Here is a 19,641-nt window from a genome sequence, read left to right as displayed (position 1 = left end):
GGAACTCTCCATGCGGTGCCCCCCCCCCCGCCCCCCACCTCACATGATATCAATGTCCAGGGCAAGGTTGAAGCTCACGTAGCAACTCCTCAACTCTGATAAAAGCCTGTGTGTACATGGACACATAGGGGGTTATTTACTAAAGGCAAATCCACTTTGCACTACAAGTGCACTTGGAAGTGCAGTCGCTGTAGATCCGAGGGGGACATGCAAGGAAAATAAAAAAACAGCATTATAGCTTGTACATGATTGGATGATAAAATCAGCAGAGCTTCCCCTCATTTCAGATCTTCCCCTCAGATCTACAGCGACTGCACAGAAAGTGCACTTGTAGTGCAAAGTGGATTTGCCTTTAGTAAATAACCCCCATAGGCTTTTATGGAGTTCAGACTGAGAGCTTTGGTAAAAAAATAAACGCACATACATGAAGCCTTACAGGGTGTTTTTTTATATACAAAGTGCTGTTGGTTTCTTGAGGCCCCATTCACACCTCAGCGTTTTGTGGCTGGAAGCTCCAAAACACTGGAGGAGAAAAAAAAAATAAATTCTTCTCTATGGAGATGATTCACATCTCCCCTCCAAGATGCCTGAAGCTCAAAACAGCTCCGGAGCTTCTTTGTAAAATGAATCGGGCAGAATGGTGCGTTTTTTGTGTCTTTTTTTTTTTTGTTCCGTAGAAATGCATGGAAACGCTTGATTTGAGCATTTTAGCGTGTTTTTCTGCTCAAATGCAATCATTACATCAAAAAAAATAATAATAACCATTTTAAAAAACCCAAACCCTAATATTAACCCCAAACCCTAATATTAACCCCTAATATATACCCCAAACCCTAATATTAACCGATAACCTTAATATTGACCCTCACCCTAATAACCCCCTAACACCTGACCTTAATATTGATCCCTAACCCAAATATTAACCCCTAATCCTAATATTGACCCCTAATCCTAATATTGACCCCTAACCCAAATATTGACCCTAACTCTAATAACCCATAATTTTAAATATTGACCCCTGATATTAACCCCTAATCATAATATTAACCCCTAATATTAACCCCTAAACCTAATATTGACCCCCCTAATCCTAATATTGACCCCTAGTATTAACCCCTAGCCCTAATATTAACCCCTAATCCTAATATTGACCCCTAACCCTAATATTAACCCCTAATCCTAATATTGACCCCTAGCCTTAGTATTAACCCCTAACCCTAATATTGACCCTAACTCTAATAACCCATAATCCTAATATTGACCCCTGATATTAACCCCTAATCATAATATTAACCCCTAATATTAACCCCTAAACCTAATATTGACCCCCCTAATCCTAATATTGACCCCTAGTATTAACCCCTAGCCCTAATATTAACCCCTAATCCTAATATTAACCCCAAACCCTAATATTAACCCCTAATGCTAATATTAACCCCTAGCCCTAATATTAACCCCTAATATATACCCCAGCCCCTAATATTAACCGATAACCTTAATATTGACCCTTGATCTCTATCATAAATTTAATACCTCCCTTGTTTCATTTATTGCACAGTCATTCCACTGGACCCTAGGGGGGGTGAATGGGATAAAATAGTATGCCAACAAGAAACGCTATGGATTGAGCGCTTGGGGGCTACCCTCCCCCCTGGGATCAATGAGGCCCAGTCATACAAACCATTCCTTTAAATTTAAATATATTCAACTCAAGCATATCGAAAATGTATATGTATACCAAGCTGCCTCTACCTATTAACTGAAATTAGATTACCATAGAACCCCATTCACTGGCCTTGGCTGACCCAGAATTCTGTACATGTCCCCGTATGCATACCTGGATAATGTTTATCAACTTGTACACTCTCTATAAGTACCAATGTTCATCAATTTGTACACCCTCTATAAGTACCAACTTAAATTTAATGCATTTTCATTTTCCATACCTTGATATTGCTATTGATATTTTTATTTTTATTTTTTTCCCTTTTACTCAATTGTTGTTATGATCCTTTGTCGCCGGCTTCTTTATACCCATATCTATGTGTATACAAAATTTCTTATGTCTATCTTTATTTTTATCTCACATTCAGATTTATTATATGGAGGCTGTTTTATCATTATGGGCTTATCCTCCTTCTGCACTACTCTAGTGGGGCCACCAGGGGCAATGTGCGGCCGCCCAGCGCCACATCTGCTATGACTCATGTCTGTAGATGATGGCGCGGTAGGTATTCCTTGACTGTCACCATGACGTGGCCATGGCTGCACTTTCCACCTCCCTCCCTTTCCCCACTGTGGACGGACATCTATTGGCCGGCATTGAGGAACGAGTTCCTGGCGGTAGTCCTCCCTGTATCCCTAATTGGTTGGGATGCTGGGACGTCACCGCCTCTTTCTCCTTCCCTCCCTGCACGGTTGGATGCTTGGTCCGCTTAGGGGTTGAGGAGTCTGCGCAGCAGGTCCGTCTGGTTGCTCGGATACCTGGACGCGACTGCCGTCTCTCTCCCCGACGCCTTGTCAGCTGGTTGCTGTGCGCCGGGGATTGGGACATGCGCAGTACGCGCTAGCGGCCGGCCTGAATGACGTCACGTCGGCTACGCCGATTGGTGACTACAGGCGGGGCGGGTGTACAAGAGACGCCTGAATGGCGTCTCTCCCTGTACTCTCTTTACAAATCAATACCTGTGGTGAGATGGTTGTCTGACGCTCCACCACCAACTCCTGTTCTTCAGGATTTACAGGCTCTATGACTAGGTAAGCCTATACTTCCAACATCTCCTTCTAATTCAATTTAGCCCAGGCTCTGTCTCATATTATAACTCTTTACCTATCTAACAGACTCAGCAAAATTGGGGGTTGTATCGCATAGCCTCTTATGGAACTATAGCGTCTACACACCTTGATGAAATCTACAAGGCTGTTATTTGATCGACAGCATTTTTTTTCTCTCCCCCCGCTCTATCCAATAAAATGCTGGGAATTACCAATATTTACTAAGGAGACTGCTGCGGTTTTGCTTTTTATCTCCCCCCCTTATTTAAAGTACAGTCACTACATTGACTAGGGTAAGTGCATTTCTACCTAAATAAGATATCTCCTAATATGTCGACTACCTCTAATTAATATGATATACTGGGAATTACAATACATATTATTTACATACTATCTGATAATCGACAAAACCGCCCCCCCCCCCAAACCCCCCCCCCTCTGTTTCTCCCCCCCCCCCTATACGTCCTTTCCTCTTCCTTCCCCCCCCCTCCCTCTGTTTCCTCTTTCTTTTTCCATATCACCCCTAGTTCTCCCTCTCCCTCCCGTTTCCCCCCCTCTCTTCCCCCTATCCCTTCCCGTCCCTTTTGTCCCTCCCCCACCCCACTGTCATTCCTTCTCCCCCTTTCCCTTCCCCCCGTTCCCTCCCCCTCCCCCCCCCCCTTTCCCCTGCCTCCTTTTTTCTCCTCCCCTCTCTCCTTCCCCCCCCCCCCCCATCATACCCATTATCTAGTCTATATCATATTTCCCTACCCTCCCTATCTCCTTATTATAGATTTGTACCATGTTACATTCGTCCCCACATTGCCTTTTCTCCGCCTGACTATTGCGGGAATGATGCTCCCCTGATGTTTCTTTTAAACAGCCTCCATTTATTACTTTTTGTCTCATATGTGATTTATATATATATATATACATATAAAAATGTTTTGGAAATTCTGACAACACTATATCATTCATTACAGTTTCCTTACTCTGTGCTCCTGAAGAAGCGCATAAAGCGCGTAACATGTCGAGCTTATGAGCTTATACAGAATCTGATTGCCACCATCACATAACGTTTGGTTCAACGATATGTATTGTAACTATATAGATCAATAAGTTGTGTCTTTCTCTTGTTGGTTCTGTAGTTCCGTTGTCCTTTCTATACCAACCTACTTATTGTGTATGGAGTGCATAATCTGTTAACTGTGTATGCTATACCTACCTTTTATGTCTTGTCTTCCCTCCCCCTTTTTTAACACAATATTTTTGAAATAAAAATAATATTTTTAATGATCTATTATCCTTATTGTGCCTATAAAGTCTTGGTGTCTGCCCACACTCTCTTGTTTTCCCAAATTAATATTGACCCTAACCCTAATAACCCCTAATCCTAATATTAATCCATAATATTGACCCCTAACCCAAATATTAACCCCTAAATCTAATATTAACCCCTAATCCTAACATTGACCCCTAACCCTTAGACCCTTTTCACACTGAGGCAGTTTTCAGGCGTTTTAGCGCTAGAAATAGCTCCTGTAAAGTGCCTCCCATTCATTGCAATGGGTGCTTCCACACCGGGGCGGTGCACTTGCGGGATGTTAGAAAAAGTCCTGCATGCGGTATCTTTGGGGCGGTTTGGGACGGGTGTATACAGCGCTACTAAACCACCCCTGCCCATTGCAATGAATGGGCAGCGCTTCCGAAGCGCCGCAACACGGGAGTTTTTAACCCCTTTTTTGGGGTTAAAAGCGCTCTGCTAGCTGCCGAAAAGCAGCGGTAAATCGCTGCTAAAGCGAGTGGTGCTTTACCGTGAACGCACGGGCGGCCCCAGTGTGAACAGGGTCTTAGCCCTACTATTGACCCCTAACCTAACAAAATAAATACAATAAAACCAGTAAATGAACCCCTAACAATAATCTTTAACTCCTAACTGTTTAAAAAAAAAATAGATTAATAAATAGAGTAATAAACGCTGTACAAAATCGCGCATACAAAAGCCCAGAAAACAGGATGTGTGAATGCAGCGGACATCTGCACACATGCTGCACAATCCCGCACAGCTCTGCACCGGACCGCATCGCGCCTGCGTTTTGGTGTGAATGAGACACAGAAAACAATTGTCCTCCGCGTGTTTTGCAGAGATCCACATTTTTCTAGCGCAGGAAAACGCAGCTCTGTGTAGTCATCGTGAAGGGGGCGGAGGCGGAGTCCGGGAGTATAGTAGTGTATGGAGGGGGCGGGCCGCTTGTAGTTTATGGGCGTGGTCGGGAGGAGATCGGTCATGTTTATCCAGCGCTCGGACATAGGGGCGCGCGCTATGTGAGACTTCTGAGCCCCGCCCCCAAACTTGTCAGCTGATGTCATGATCACATGACCGGAAGAAGATTTTATTCCGCGGAGGGTGAGTACGGGGCACCTGTGGAGTGGGGTGTAGAGAGCCCGAATGGGGGCGGAGCTTCTCTGCTGGGGTCCTCACCCGCTTCTTTATCACTGACCGACTGGGCCGGACACAAGGCGGGCCACAGAACAGGAACCGAAACCTAATATGGAGACTCGGCTCTCCTCAGAATACTGTCCGACTGTAATACTGACCCCCTCCCCCCCCCGGGTGTTATCCCCCCACATAGAACACACGAGGGGAGTTCTGACTTCACTGGCTGCATGCTTGTATCAGGCTGAAGAACTGTCTATTCCTTCCTCATGGGTCCCCCCCCCTGCCCCCCCTCCTATACCCATCACACTGCCCCCCTCCCTCCATCACACTGCCCCCCTCCCCCCATCACACTGCCCCCCTCCCTCCATCACACTGCCCCCCTCCCTCAATCACACTGCCCCCCCTCCTATACCCATCACACTGCCCCCCCTCCCCCCATCACACTGCCCCCCCTCCCCCCATCACACTGCCCCCCCTCCTATACCCATCACACAGCCCCCCTCCCCCCATCACACTGCCCCCCCTCCTATACCCATCACACAGCCCCCCCTCCTATACCCATCACACTGCCCCCCCTCCTATACCCATCACACTGCCCCCCCTCCCCCCATCACACTTCCCCCCTCCTATACCCATCACACTGCCCCCCCCCTCCCCCCATCACACTGCCCCCCCTGCCCCCCCTCCTATACCCATCACACTGCCCCCCTCCCCCCATCACACTGCCCCCCTCCTATACCCATCACACTGCCCCCCCTCCCCCCATCACACTTCCCCCCTCCTATACCCATCACACTGCCCCCCTCCCTCCATCACACTGCCCCCCTCCCCCCATCACACTGCCCCCCCTCCTATACCCATCACACTGCCCCCCTCCCTCCATCACACTGCCCCCCCTCCTATACCCATCACACTGCCCCCCCCTCCCCCCATCACACTGCCCCCCCTCCCCCATCACACTTCCCCCCTCCTATACCCATCACACTGCCCCCCTCCCCCCATCACACTGCCCCCCTCCCTCCATCACACTGCCCCCCCCTCCCCCCATCACACTTCCCCCCTCCTATACCCATCACACTGCCCCCCTCCCTCCATCACACTGCCCCCCCCTCCTATACCCATCACACTGCCCCCCTCCCCCCATCACACTGCCCCCCCTCCTATACCCATCACACTGCCCCCCCATCACACTGCCCCCCCCTCCCCCCATCACACTGCCCCCCCTCCCCCCATCACACTGCCCCCCCTCCCCCATCACACTGCCCCCCCTCCCCCATCACACTGCCCCCCCTCCTATACCCATCACACTGCCCCCCCTCCCCCATCACACTGCCCCCCCTCCTATACCCATCACACTGCCCCCCCTCCCCCCATCACACTGCCCCCCCTCCTATACCCATCACACTGCCCCCCTCCCCCCTTCACACTTCCCCCCCATCACACTGCCCCCCTCCTATACCCATCACACTTCCCCCCCTCCCCCCATCACACTGCCCCCCTCCCCCCTTCACACTTCCCCCCATCACACTGCCCCCCTCCTATACCCATCACACTGCCCCCCTCCCCCCTTCACACTTCCCCCCATCACACTGCCCCCCTCCTATACCCATCACACTGCCCCCTTCACACTTCCCCCCCATCACACTGCCCCCCTCCTATACCCATCACACTTCCCCCCCTCCCCCCATCACACTTCCCCCCCTCCCCCCATCACACTGCCCCCCTCCCCCATCACACTGCCCCCCCTCCTATACCCATCACACTGCCCCCCTCCCCCCATCACACTGCCCCCCTCCCCCATCACACTGCCCCCCCTCCTATACCCATCACACTGCCCCCCTCCCCCCATCACACTGCCGCCCCTCCTATACCCATCACACTGCCCCCCCTATACCCCTCCCCCATCACACTGCCCCCCCTATACCCCTCCCCCATTTCACTGCCCCCCTATACCCCTCCCCCATTTCACTGCCCCCCTATACCCCTCCCCCATTTCACTGCCCCCCCTATACCCCTGCCCCCCATCACACTACCCTCCCCCATCACACTGCCCCCCCTATACCCCTCCCCCCATCACACTGCCCTCCCTGTACCCCTCCCCCATTACACTGGCCCCCTATACCCCTCCCCATCACACTGCACCCCCTGTACCCCTCCCCCATCACTGCCCCCCCTATACCCCTCCCCCATCACTGCCCCCCTATACCCCTCCCCATCACACTGCACCCCCTGTACCCCTCCCCCATCACTGCCCCCCCTATACCCCTCCCCCATCCCACTGCCCCCCCTATACCCATTCCGCAACACACTGCCCCCCGCCATACCCCTCCCCCATCACACTGCCCCCCCCAATATCCCTCCCCCATCACACTGCCCCCCTTATACCCATTCCGCAACACACTGCCCCCCATACCCCTCCCCCATTACACTGCCCCCCCAATACCCTTCCCCCCATCACACTGCCCCCCCCCCATACCCCTCCCGCATCACACTGCCCCCCCCCAATACCCCTCCCCCATCACACTGCCCCCCCTATACCCCTCCTCCATCACACTGCCCCCCATACCCCTCCCCCATCACATTGCCCCCCTCTATACCCCTCCCCCATCCCACTGCCCCCCCTATACCCATTCCGAAACACACTGCCCCCCCCATACCCCTCCCCCATTACACTGCCCCCCCTCTATACCCTTCCCCCATCACACTGCCCCCCCAATATCCCTCCCCCATCGCACTGCCCCCCCTATACCCATTCCGCAACACACTGCCCCCCATACCCCTCCCCCATTACACTGCCCCCCCAATACCCTTCCCCCCATCACACTGCCCCCCCCCCCATACCCCTCCCGCATCACACTGCCCCCCCCCAATACCCCTCCCCCATCACACTGCCCCCCCCTATACCCCTCCTCCATCACACTGCCCCCCATACCCCTCCCCCATCACATTGCCCCCCTCTATACCCCTCCCCCATCCCACTGCCCCCCCTATACCCATTCCGAAACACACTGCCCCCCCATACCCCTCCCCCATTACACTGCCCCCCCTCTATACCCTTCCCCCATCACACTGCCCCCCCAATATCCCTCCCCCATCACACTGCCCCCCCTATACCCATTCCGCAACACACTGCCCCCCATACCCCTCCCCATCACACTGCCCCCCTCTATACCCCTCCCCCATCACACTGCCCCCCGATATTCCTCTCCCAGCACACTGCCCCCCTATACCCTGCCCCATCAAACTGCTCATACAGCCCCCCTCCCCTATACCCCCCCCATACACTCCCCCCCCCCCAATAAACCTCTCCCATCACACCGCCCCCCTCTATACCCCCCATCGCACCACCCATTTTACCCATCACATAGCACCCTTACTGCCCACTATAACCCCCCGTTATTTTGCCTATCATACAGCCTTCCCTCCCAATCATACAGCCTCCCCCCCCCCCCTCCCAAATCATACAGCCCCCCCAATCATACAGCCCCCCCCCCCAAATCATACAGCCCCCCCCCCCCCAAATCATACAGCCCTCTATACCCCTCCCTTATGACACAAAAAAGGGAACTTATGGGAGCAATAAGGGGGCTCCTCTCCCTTGGAAATGCTGCAGACCTGTCTGTAATGCTGATCCTCTGGTTTAATTTTATTAGTTTATTTTGATTCCCCGCCTATTACAAGTGTACCGAGGGGGAGTTCTGACTTCACTGGCTGCATGCTTGTTCCAGGCTGGGATTTACAGCTGTGTATTCCTTCCCAGAATAGTGGGCTGTGATTGGTTGATCCGTTATACCCCTCCCCCATCACCTCCCCCCGCCCTTTGTCCCGCTGTCTCCAGCAGTCGCAGGGCACTGTGTGTTTACAGATCTCTGTCTCCTTCATTCTCAGATTCGGGATTTCACGTGTGATGTGAGATATTTGGGTCGGAGCCGTCAGGATGTCCTCAGCTCCCGCCCTCAGCCCAGACAATAGGGAGGTGAAGCAGGTAAGACGAGTTTTCATTTTTTTACATGAGGAGTAATAGGAAATAACTTCCTTGTCACGGTGTGTATGAAGCTCGTACCGGCACATTCCGGGGTGGGTCAGGAATTCTCGTTCATTACTGGTGCTGGCTGCGCTCTCTGTGTGTAGGCCAGGCCAGCGGTCACATCCTTCCACCACAAATCATAGGACTGGAAGTGATGGCCTTCCTTGTCACATTGTTTTGAATGGGGGGGGGGTTAGACCACCTGTCAGGTTTATATGGCTGTCCGTGTCCCCGCTGGGCAGATTCACCTTTTTTTTTTTTTTTTTCTCATTGTCACCCTCTTTACTAAGACAGGAAGTGAGCGGAAATGCAGAACAGAAATGGGGAAAATCTAGGGAATTCCCCCTTATGTGTCCGAGACAGGAAGTGCTGGGAAATCTCCCCAATGGTGACAGGGATTGTAATTGTTTCCTAATTCATACAAAACAACAAAAAAGAGTAAAAATTCTTTAATGATAAAAAAAAAAAAACACAACAAAAAAGAGATTTGGCTTTTAGATATACTTTAAAGCATATGACAATTTTTTTTTTTTTTTTTTTTCTTTTTTCAATTTTTTTTTCTTTTTTCAATTTTTTTTTCTTCTGGATAGAGTGGCGAGGGATTAGAACCCCCTGTCAGATTTTTTATTTTTTTTTTTTGCTCTCTGCTGTAGATTCACCCTTCTCTATTTGTGTTATTTATCATTATCATCGAAAGTCAAAGAAAATCACACATTTTGGGCTGTTTTCTAGAACAGGAAAAGTAAACATTACTTCCAATGGGGACACAAGTACTGATGACAAGCGGGGCGGGGGTGGGGGGGATTCCGTCACTTTAAGGCTGGGTTCACACATGTGTGGCCGCGGTTTTAGCGCAGCAGTCCGGTGCGTTTCTGCTCACCTGAATCTGACCAAAAAAAAACGCACAGGACCCTTTTTAAAACTGCACCGCACTTGTGTGAACCGGTCACATTCGCGTGTTATGCAAATTGGATGCTGTTAAAAAAAACGCCTCCAATGTGCATATATGTGAACCCAGCCTTTAAGGAATTATCTTTTACTTCCTGTCTTAGCTATGGAACAGGAAGTGATAGGAAATCTCCCTAATTGAATCTAAATTGGGGGGGGACCTTTACGGGTGTTATAACCAGGGGCAGCCCGACCATTAGGGGCGCCGCCCCACCCCCTATCCTCTCCACCCCCGATATGCAGTAGATAGATAAATGCATAGCATGAATCTATCCACGGCCGCCGCCCCTTATTCATGTGTCCGGCCCCTGGCATATGCATTTGAGTGGCGGTGTGTGTGTGTTTTTTTTTTTTTTTTTTGGAATAACCTGATTAGAGCCATAGGCTCTAGGAGGATTGACGTAATTTCTAACCTACACTGGGGAGCTAGTGTAACCTTAGCCCCCTTTTCACACTGGGGCCGCCCACGGGTGAGCGGTAAAGCGCTGCTCGTTTTAGCAGCGCTTTAGGCTCGGTTCACACTAGGGGTGGCACGACTTGCAGGTCGCCTCACCGAGGTGACCTCCACACGATATCCACAGCGACTTGCAAAACGACTTCTGTATAGAAGTCTATGCAACTCGCCCCAAAAGTAGTACAGGAACCTTTTTCTAAGTCGGAGCGACTTGCGTCGCTCCAACTAGAATGGTTCCCTTGTACAAAACGGGACGCTACTTGTCAGGCGACTAGGTCGCCTGACAAGTCGTCCTAGTGTGAACCGACCCTCACCACTGTTTGAGCGGCACTTTTCAGACGTTAGCGGCCGAGGAAGGGGCTAAAAATGCCCGTGTTGTGTGGCTTCCCGAAGCGCTGCCCATTCAGTGCAATAGGCAGGAGCGTTTTGGGAGCGCTGTATAGCGCTCCCAAAGCGCCCCAAAGATGCTGCTTGCAGGACTTTTTCTAACGTCCTCCAAGCGCACCGCCCCAGTGTGAAAGTACGCAGGTTTTCACATTCGGGCGACATGGGAGGCAGTTTTCAGTCGCTTTACAGGTGCTGTTTCTAGCGCTAAAACGCCCGAAAACTCCTTTAGTGTGAAAGGGCTCTAAGTTTTTTTTTGTTTGTTTTTTGTTTTTTTGTTTTTGTTGTTGTTTTTGTTTTTTTTTTGTTGTTTTTTGTTTTTTTGCATTTTTCTACTCTACTGCTTGAGCTGGTCTTTGTATAGTAGCTGTCTGGATTAACTTTTCCTCAGTGTAGCTTTGGAGTGCTGTACCTGGACCCCACTGGACTGGATGTGGCAGGACTCCTACTCTTTCCAGGTCCAGAGCAGATTGCAATGCCTCAGTTCTTGCCCTGTCCCAGTAGGTCGGTCAGGCTCGGCACTGGAAACTCATTGTTGGGCTGCTGAGCGCCTTCAAATTTTCTGCTTTCTCACCGGTTTTACCATGGATTGGGGGTTACCGCTGAACGCTGACACTTGGTGGAATATCATGTGCCTCATGCTCTCTTACACACATTTCAGCATTGAGGAAGAATAACCCTGGTAGCTGCTTCTGCTTTTAAAAAGTTCCACACAGGACTTCGATCTCCAGTCTGTTCCTACTTTCCTAGAAGTTTTAGTCTTCAAAGAGACAACCTCTCATTAGGCCTACCCTTGACATTATCATCAAGGATACCATGAGTGGCCGGAGCATTTGCTTGCTTTAGCGTACAAAAGTCTAGGTAATGATTCACTTGAGTCGTTCCCCCTCCCCCCCTCTTTTCCAACTCCTGGAGTAGGCACAACTAGTCCTTCTAGGCCTGGCTCTACCCTCAAGAGTGGAGGCAAGAAATCTACTAAACCCTCAAGGAAGTCTTCCGCATCAAGGTGAGCCCCCAAGTTACAATTGTGGGATGTTTGTCAATCCTTGCAGGCTCTTTGGTAGTTTTTCTCTTACGCAAGGTACAAATAGTGCCCAAGTCATCTTCCAGGATGACTTGCAGAGAGAGAGGCTTCTCCCACCTAGCACAGGAAACACACGATCCACATAAAAAGGCCCACAACCAGTAGCCCATCAGTATGTGTTTCCTTCGGCCAAGATAGGAACTCAGGATTGTTTTTTTATTTTTTTTTTTTCTGTCTGGCCTCCATACTAAGGGCTCTGACTTATCAGGGTCACCCCTGCACTCTTCTCATGCCTCAGGGGTTGGCTCCAGTGTTTGTGGGACACTGAGGTGATATACTGCAGAAAGAACCGTTCCTGTGGACCCTAGTGGACAACTTCTTCCTAATGGACTAAAGGCCTCCAGGATTTGGCTGAACCTTGTTTGGGCAGGAGTTGGCTCTGGAAACTTTGAATTACCTTTAGTCAGTTCTAAACAATTTTTTGGTTCTTTAGTGGAAGGGTCTACAGCTTGTTTGCCCATTATGTCCCCCCTCCACTGGTCAGGGAGGTATGTCTCTTCACTGCTGAGGGAGAATCGGGGGTCAAAGGGCCTTGTCCTCCAAGGCACCTTCTTTTCTCCAGTAGCTTTTCAGACCACGCAATGCTTCCCTACATTATTGTGGGTCTAGCTCTTAAGCAGCATAATTGGTCTGTCTCTAAGGATCAGGCAGCTCCCAACCCGAGTCCTCATGGAGGACCCCTCTCAATTTTGTAACGATCTTATCTTCAGAGAACACTTTTTTCTCCTGGGATAATTTCTGGATTTCAAGAACAGGTGGTTCCTCCTTCATCATGGGAGCATTTCATGGTCACGTCTTCTGATAAGACACTGTTGGACATAGTCAAGGTGCTGGCATGTCTTCACTGCTAAAGAGGAGCAGGAGCTCTTGTATTGAAGAGAGAGCAGGTTTGGATCCTCGCAGCAGGTTCTTTTTTTATACTGCTCCCTTTTCAGGGTGAGTTTCTGCAAGTCAATGTTTCCCAAATGGTTACTCCTAGACATGTGGGGGAGCATTCTATTCACCAAAGGGTGTTGCATATCCTGCGCTGAGGACATCAGGGGAGGGCCCACTGTAGGTCAGCCTTTCTCAACAGTTTCAACACAGAGGAACCCTTGGAAAAAACGTTTCAGTCTCAGGAACCCCTGCTAAAATATACTATACGTTCCAGTGACATTACTTCCGGTGAATTATGCTTATTATCAGCTTCCGGGAAGCTGTCACTGTTCCGCTTAATGGTAGGACTCACATTCATTGTGCGCATGCGCAGTGTGGAGCGCAGCGCCGTGCGTTGCGATCCGATTGTCCTTTCCGGCCGGCGAGTACTTCTCCCGGAAGTGATCACCAATCGCCCCTTGTCTGAGGGGTTGATTGGTGTTTCTATAGTAATTATACATCTGCTGATTGCTAAATATTAATTATACATCTGCCACCTTGTGATGACCAGTGGCACTTTCTGGCTGTTTCAGGGAGTTTGTTTTGTTTAGATGGTTGACGTCCGTACTGCGCACGCTCACACTCATTGCATACAGCTTCTAAGAATCTTAGCCTCTGACGTTTCTAATTGGGATCATTTATATATATATATATATATATATATAGCGTGCTTGCATCACTTAGCCACGCCTCTGATGATAGCCCCTTTGGATGAAACATGTCAGGTTGGCTGATGCAAGCACGCTGCTGATTGCAGATTTTATGTCTTTTCTTGAGGCTCTATTATGACTTCATAATAATGCCCCGTACACACGGTCGGATTTTCCGATGGAAAATGTCCGATCGGAGCGTGTTGTCGGAAATTCCGACCGTGTGTGGGCTCCATCACACATTTTCCATCGGATTTTCCGACACACAAAGTTGGAGAGCAGGAGATAAAATTTTCCGACAACAAAATCCGTTGTCGGAAATTCCGGTCGTGTGTACACAAATCCGACGGACAAAGTGCCACTCATGCTCAGAATAAATAAAGAGATGAAGGCTATTGGCCAAGACAAAATCCATGGATTTTTTTTCCGACGGATGTTGGCTTAAACTTGTCTTAAATACACACGGTCGCACAAAGTTGTCGGAAAATCCGATCGTTCTGAACGCGGTGACGGTAAACACGTACGTCGGAACTATAAACGGGGCAGTAGCCAATAGCTTTCGTCTCTCAATTTATTCTGAGCATGCGTAGCACTTTGGCGGATTTGCGTACACACGATCGGATTTTGTTGTCCGGAAATTTTATATCCTGCTCTTAAACTTTGTGTGTCGGAAATTCCTATGGAAAATGTGTGATGGAGCCCACACACGGTCGGAATTTCCGACAACAAGGTCCTATCACACATTTTCCATCGGAAAATCCGACCGTGTGTACAGGGCATTGTTGTTGTCATCTGGTAACAGATTTGACACACCTGGGTGTTGTGTGCTTCTTTTTTCACTTACTGGAAGCGGTGAAAGGCTCTCCTTACTATCATATATTCCACATCCTCACTGAATGAACTTCTATTTTGAATGAGCGCTGCATATTGGACTATGTTTTTTATTGAGTTTGGTGATCAACGAACTTTGCTGGCTGCTATTCCTTCCATGTTTACCCATTTACCCTTTGTTTTTTTTATAAAATATATTATATCTACAACTTCTGATACATTAGTGTGTTGGTCAGTGGGCAGAATGCTCCTTACACTTGTCATTGAAAAGAATTTCCACCTTAGGCCTCACGCACACCAGACGCTGTTAAACTCGTGTTTAGAGGCAGTTGGACACTTTTTTTTCAACTGCCCCTGAACCCATTCAATGTTATCCTATGTGTCCATGTACACAGTCTCGTTTTTTTTGTATTTTTAGGCAGTTGCGTTTAACCTCGTTTTTCCAGAAGCAAAAAAATGGGTGCAGACGCAAAAGTTTTCCACGTTTCAGACGCCAAACGCGGCTGAACGCCGGTACCGCGTTTAGCCGCGTTTGTGTTTATAAGTGTTTTTTACAACCCGAATTTGGGGCCCCAAATCTCGGGGCCACTTGGTACTAGGAACCCCAAATTTGGTATGCAGTCACAGTGGAACTAGCACTACAACATATCCATTTGGGGTTCCTAGCACCAAGTGGCCCTGAGATATGGGGCCCCAAATTCGGACCACAAAATGTCATTCTCTGCTGCAGAAGTACTTGACGTTTTGTGATCCGAATTTGGGGCCCCATATCTTGGGGCCACTTAGTGCTAGGAACCCCAAATTTGAAGTGCTAACACAGTTGAACTAACACTATAACATATCCAAATTTGGGGTTCCTAGCACAAAGTGGCCCTAAGATATGAGGCCCCAAATTTGGGTATCAAAATGTCATTCTCTGCTGCAGAAAAGTGCTTGACATTTTGCGACCCGACTTTGGGGCCACTTGGGGTCACTTAGTGCTAAGAACCCCAAATTTGGATATGTTGTAGTGCTAGATCCACTGTGTTAGCACACCAAATTTGGGGTTGCTAGCACTAAGTGGCCTCGAGATACGGGGCCCCAAATTCGGGCCACAAAATGTCATTCTCTGTTCTGCAGACGCTTCTAGACGCAAACGCGGCATGCAAACTCGGCAAAACGGGCGTTTCTAAACGCTGGTTTCAGCTTTTAAAAACCTGTGTTCAGCAGAGTTTTCACCAGCGTCTCGTGTGCATGAGTCCTAACAGATGGCTAAAAAGATCAATGATGTCAGTGGGAACTTATCTGAGAGGCAGAAAATGCTCAAGGAACCCCTAGCAACCTCTGGAGGAACCCTGGTTGAGAAACTACTCTAAGCTGTCTGCTACCGAGGAAGCTAGTATTCTGCTGCAGGTATCTTTTTACAAGAAAAAGGGAATGACTTTAATGGCATTGATTGATCCAGGCTTTTGGCCGTTTGCTGGTTTGGATTCACCCAGACTATATTTATTCAGTCTCCTGTCTGTTGCTCCGTGCATTCTAACGCTTCGTTGGATCTGGGGAGTCAGGAGTATCACTAATCCTGTGACTTTGCGAGGCTTCAGCATGTCATACAAGTTCTTATAGATTCTCCCTTAAGACTTGCCCCATGGGCACCTTCTCCATACTGTTAGGTGGGAGTTGAGTGTGGTCCTACGTTCCACCAGATCTCTAGTCCTCTTTGCTTATTCGGTATTTCTACTTCTATTCCGTACCTAAGCCTTGTGTAGGAATCTAACGTGTATCTTCCCTATTGGTCTTGCTGACTCTTGGATCGAACTCTGGTTCTTTAAAGGGGGGGCAGATATCACAATTCTATGCCTTGGAATTACCTGTAGCCAAGTCTTTCTCAGGATTCTTCCTGGACAGTCCTTGCCCTGGAAAAATGGATGTTTGTTCTGGCAGTCTTTCCTGCTTTGCACCCCCTCCCTGTTCTCTTCCTATTAGGTGGGAAGTTTTGACTTTTCCGGTGCCAGCTTCGGGCATTCATCTTTTAGGTGGCTCCTTGAGCGGCATGCAGTCTCCATTGTCTTTATTCACATTGGGCCTATTAGAGGTTGTTTGCTTGGTTTTCCGGCCCGCAGTTAAACTGCTTTTTGGTTGTTCCGACAATATCTGAAATCCTGTGTCCCTCAATGGGTAAGAAAGAAAATAGAAGGATTTTGTGCTCCATGTAAAATCCTTTTTTTTTCTTGGAGTCCCCTTAGGAACACAATAGTAATACCGTATATACTCGAGTATAAGTCGAGGCCCTAATTTACCACAAAAAAATGGGAAAAACTTATTGACCCGAGTATAAGACGAGGGTGGGAAATGCAGCTACTGTAAGTGGAAAAGAGGGTCAACAATGCCCATTTGCAGCCTCACTGTGCCTATTTGCAGCCATAGGTCCCCGGAACTTCAAACTCGGTAGTTAAGGGTTCCTAGATGCCCCCTAGCTGCAGCCAAAATTTGGGGTCTCTGAACCCAAAGGGTCCAGAAATGACATTGCTGCAGATGGACACAGTTGACCGACTTTGGGGCCCCGTATCTCGGGGCCACTTAGTGCTAGGAACCCCAACTTTGGTGTGCAAACCCAGTGGAACTAGCACCATAAAATATCCAAAGCGGGGGTTTCTAGCACCAAGTGGCCCCGAGATACAGGGCCCCAAAAATCGGTTCAGAAAATGTCAAGCACTTTTCTGCAGCAGAGAATGACATTTTCCGAACCTATTTTGGGGCCCCGTATCTCGGGGCCACTTGGTGCTAGGAACTCCAGCTTTGGATATGTTATGGACCCGGTTCCACTGGGTTAGCACACAAAATGTGGGGTTCCTAGCACCAAGTGGCCCTGAGATACGGGGCCCCAAATGTGGTTTGGAAAATGAAGTTTTTTGCTGCAGAAAAGTGCTTGACTCGAGTATAAGTCGAGGGGGGCACTTTCAGCACAAAAAAAATGTGCTGAAAAACTCGACTTATATTCGAGTATATACGGTAATAATAAAGGATTTATATAGCACCAACAGTTTGTGAAGTGCTTTACAATATAAAGGGGGACAAGTACATTTAAAATACAAGTGGGTTAAGAAGGCCGTGCTCGTAGGTGCTTACAATGTAATAGGATGGCACAAGTGGTACACAAGGTTATAACTAAGGGGAGGGGGGGTGAGCTGATGGAAGTGATAAAAGTTCAGTTAGTTGGAGGGGTGAAGAGATGAGTTTTCAGGGAACGCCTAAAGGCAACCAAAGTGGGAGAAACAGATTGAGGTAGAGAGTTCCAAAGGATGGGAGAGGCTCTGGAGAAGTCTTGGAGAAGAGCATGGGAGGAGGGGAGAGGACGGTTTGGGTGATCTATGGAGACAAGATTGGTGATGTGGCTCAGGGCAGAGTTGTGAATGGCACTTTGTATGTTAATATTTTGAATTCAGTTTGCTGGGCAATCTGAAGCCAGTGAAGGGATTGGCAGAGAGGGGTGGCAGACACTCAGAGACAATTTGCCTATGGGACTTTTAGGAGTGGTGCTAAGTAAAATGATACAACAAATTTATAAAAAATACTAAATTTATTTCAGTTTGCATAAAAAAAACATATACACATCCACATTAATTGTGTAGAAGTAAAAACACTGTTTCATCAATGTACATTCTAAATGCCAACCTGGTTATAAATCATTTTTTCATTTGCAGAAGCTGTAAACTCTATGCAATTCACGGGACAGCGCCCACTTCATCAGGAGACAGTTGGTTTATGTGTACATCTATGGAAAAACCATGTCAGTATGCAAATACATTTAAAGAGGAACTGCAGTCTTCTCACATAATTTATAATAAAAAAAAAAATCTTTGCCATTCTGAAGCTTCCCGCCAATCACTTTGCATATTATTTTATATATACTGTGATTTTGTACTTGCCAAATATGTTGCAGAAATCTCCCTCCACTGAGTCTGGCTGCACCCGTTTTAACTGTCGGAAGCTGAAGCTGCTGCCTGTTCACTTCCTGGACTTACACAGAGGCACACCTCCTCCAGCTCTGCAGCTCTAATTGGCCCTCTTATGACTTATTCCCCCTCCCTCCCTGGCTAACTCTCACAAGAGTGAGAGAGCGAGCTGTGCATGATGTCATAAGCCTAGGTCAGGGGTAGGCAACCCCCAGGACTGGTGCCGGACCACACGGATCAATTTTCAGACGAAAAATCTTTGTACATTCGCTGAATAAAAGAATGTTGTTTGAAATTTTCACTTGGTTTTAGCATTGTTTTAAAATGAATATCATTCTGAACGAAAACCACATACACTGTCTGAAAATTCTTTATGTGGTTTTTGTTCAGAATGACATTCATTTTAAAACAATGTTAAAACCAAGTGAAAATTTCAAACATTCTTTCATTCAGCAAATGTACAAATGTTTTTCGTCTGAATATTCTCGTCTGAAAATTGATCGGTGTGGCCAGAATAGGGCTCGGTACACACCTATGCAGTTTGCTTTTGATACGTTTCTGCAGTGCTTTTTGCTGTGCATTTAGATTTTTGCGCACGTGATTTTGCTGAGATTTGCGTTTTTGCATTTTTTTTATGTCTTTTTTAAGGCCAATTTGTTGTTGAGCAGATAAAAAAAAAAAAAAAAAACACAAATTGCTGCAAAAATGCATTGCATGCTTTTCTGCAGCTTCTCCGTTGAGTGATATTGAACCAAATAAGCAGAGTTTTGCATTGAAAAAAGTCCTTGACCCTTTCCAAATACGCAGCAGCTGAAAAAAGCATAGATGTGAACGTTAAATGAACCTGTAGTGCGTTTCTGCAAAAAACACCAAAAGACACAAAGGTGTGAACAAGGCCTAAGACGTTTAGTAGCATATAATAGGGTTAAAAAAAAAAAAATGTAGCCCTTTATAGTACAAAAAGAGCAAAAAATCGTTACTGTAAGGGGTTAATTTTTTTACTGTGCAACAGTGAAAGCAATATTTACAGTAGCGATTATTTGCTCTTTTTGTACTATAAAGGGCTAATTTTACTTTCTTTAACCTGATTTTGTTACTGGCTGGTTAATCGATTATGGAAGTAGTAATCGATTAATTTCATCGATTAGCTGTCGATTAATCGCTTAGTTGTTTCGGCCCTAATGTGATGTCACATACAAGTAACTGGAATGGATGCGCA

At 48.0% G+C, this 19,641-nt stretch overlaps 1 protein-coding gene across 1 annotated transcript in view; it reads left to right on the top strand.

Annotated features, from left to right (window-relative positions):
- Positions 1-5,078: 5,078 nt before the first annotated feature.
- PLEKHM1 (pleckstrin homology and RUN domain containing M1) overlaps positions 5,079-19,641 on the top strand; it is a gene marked incomplete in the record, with an annotated part of 47,180 nt that continues 32,617 nt past the window's right edge. The window contains 2 exon segments of the mRNA XM_073606763.1: positions 5,079-5,161; positions 9,083-9,179. Coding sequence (XP_073462864.1) covers positions 9,132-9,179 — 48 coding nt within the window.

The sequence above is a fragment of the Aquarana catesbeiana genome, linkage group LG12, assembly GCF_042186555.1.
Source record: "Aquarana catesbeiana isolate 2022-GZ linkage group LG12, ASM4218655v1, whole genome shotgun sequence".
Lineage (NCBI taxonomy): Eukaryota > Metazoa > Chordata > Amphibia > Anura > Ranidae > Aquarana > Aquarana catesbeiana.
The sequence above is the reverse complement of the archived record's forward strand: the minus strand, read 5'-3'. Positions and strand labels throughout refer to the sequence as shown.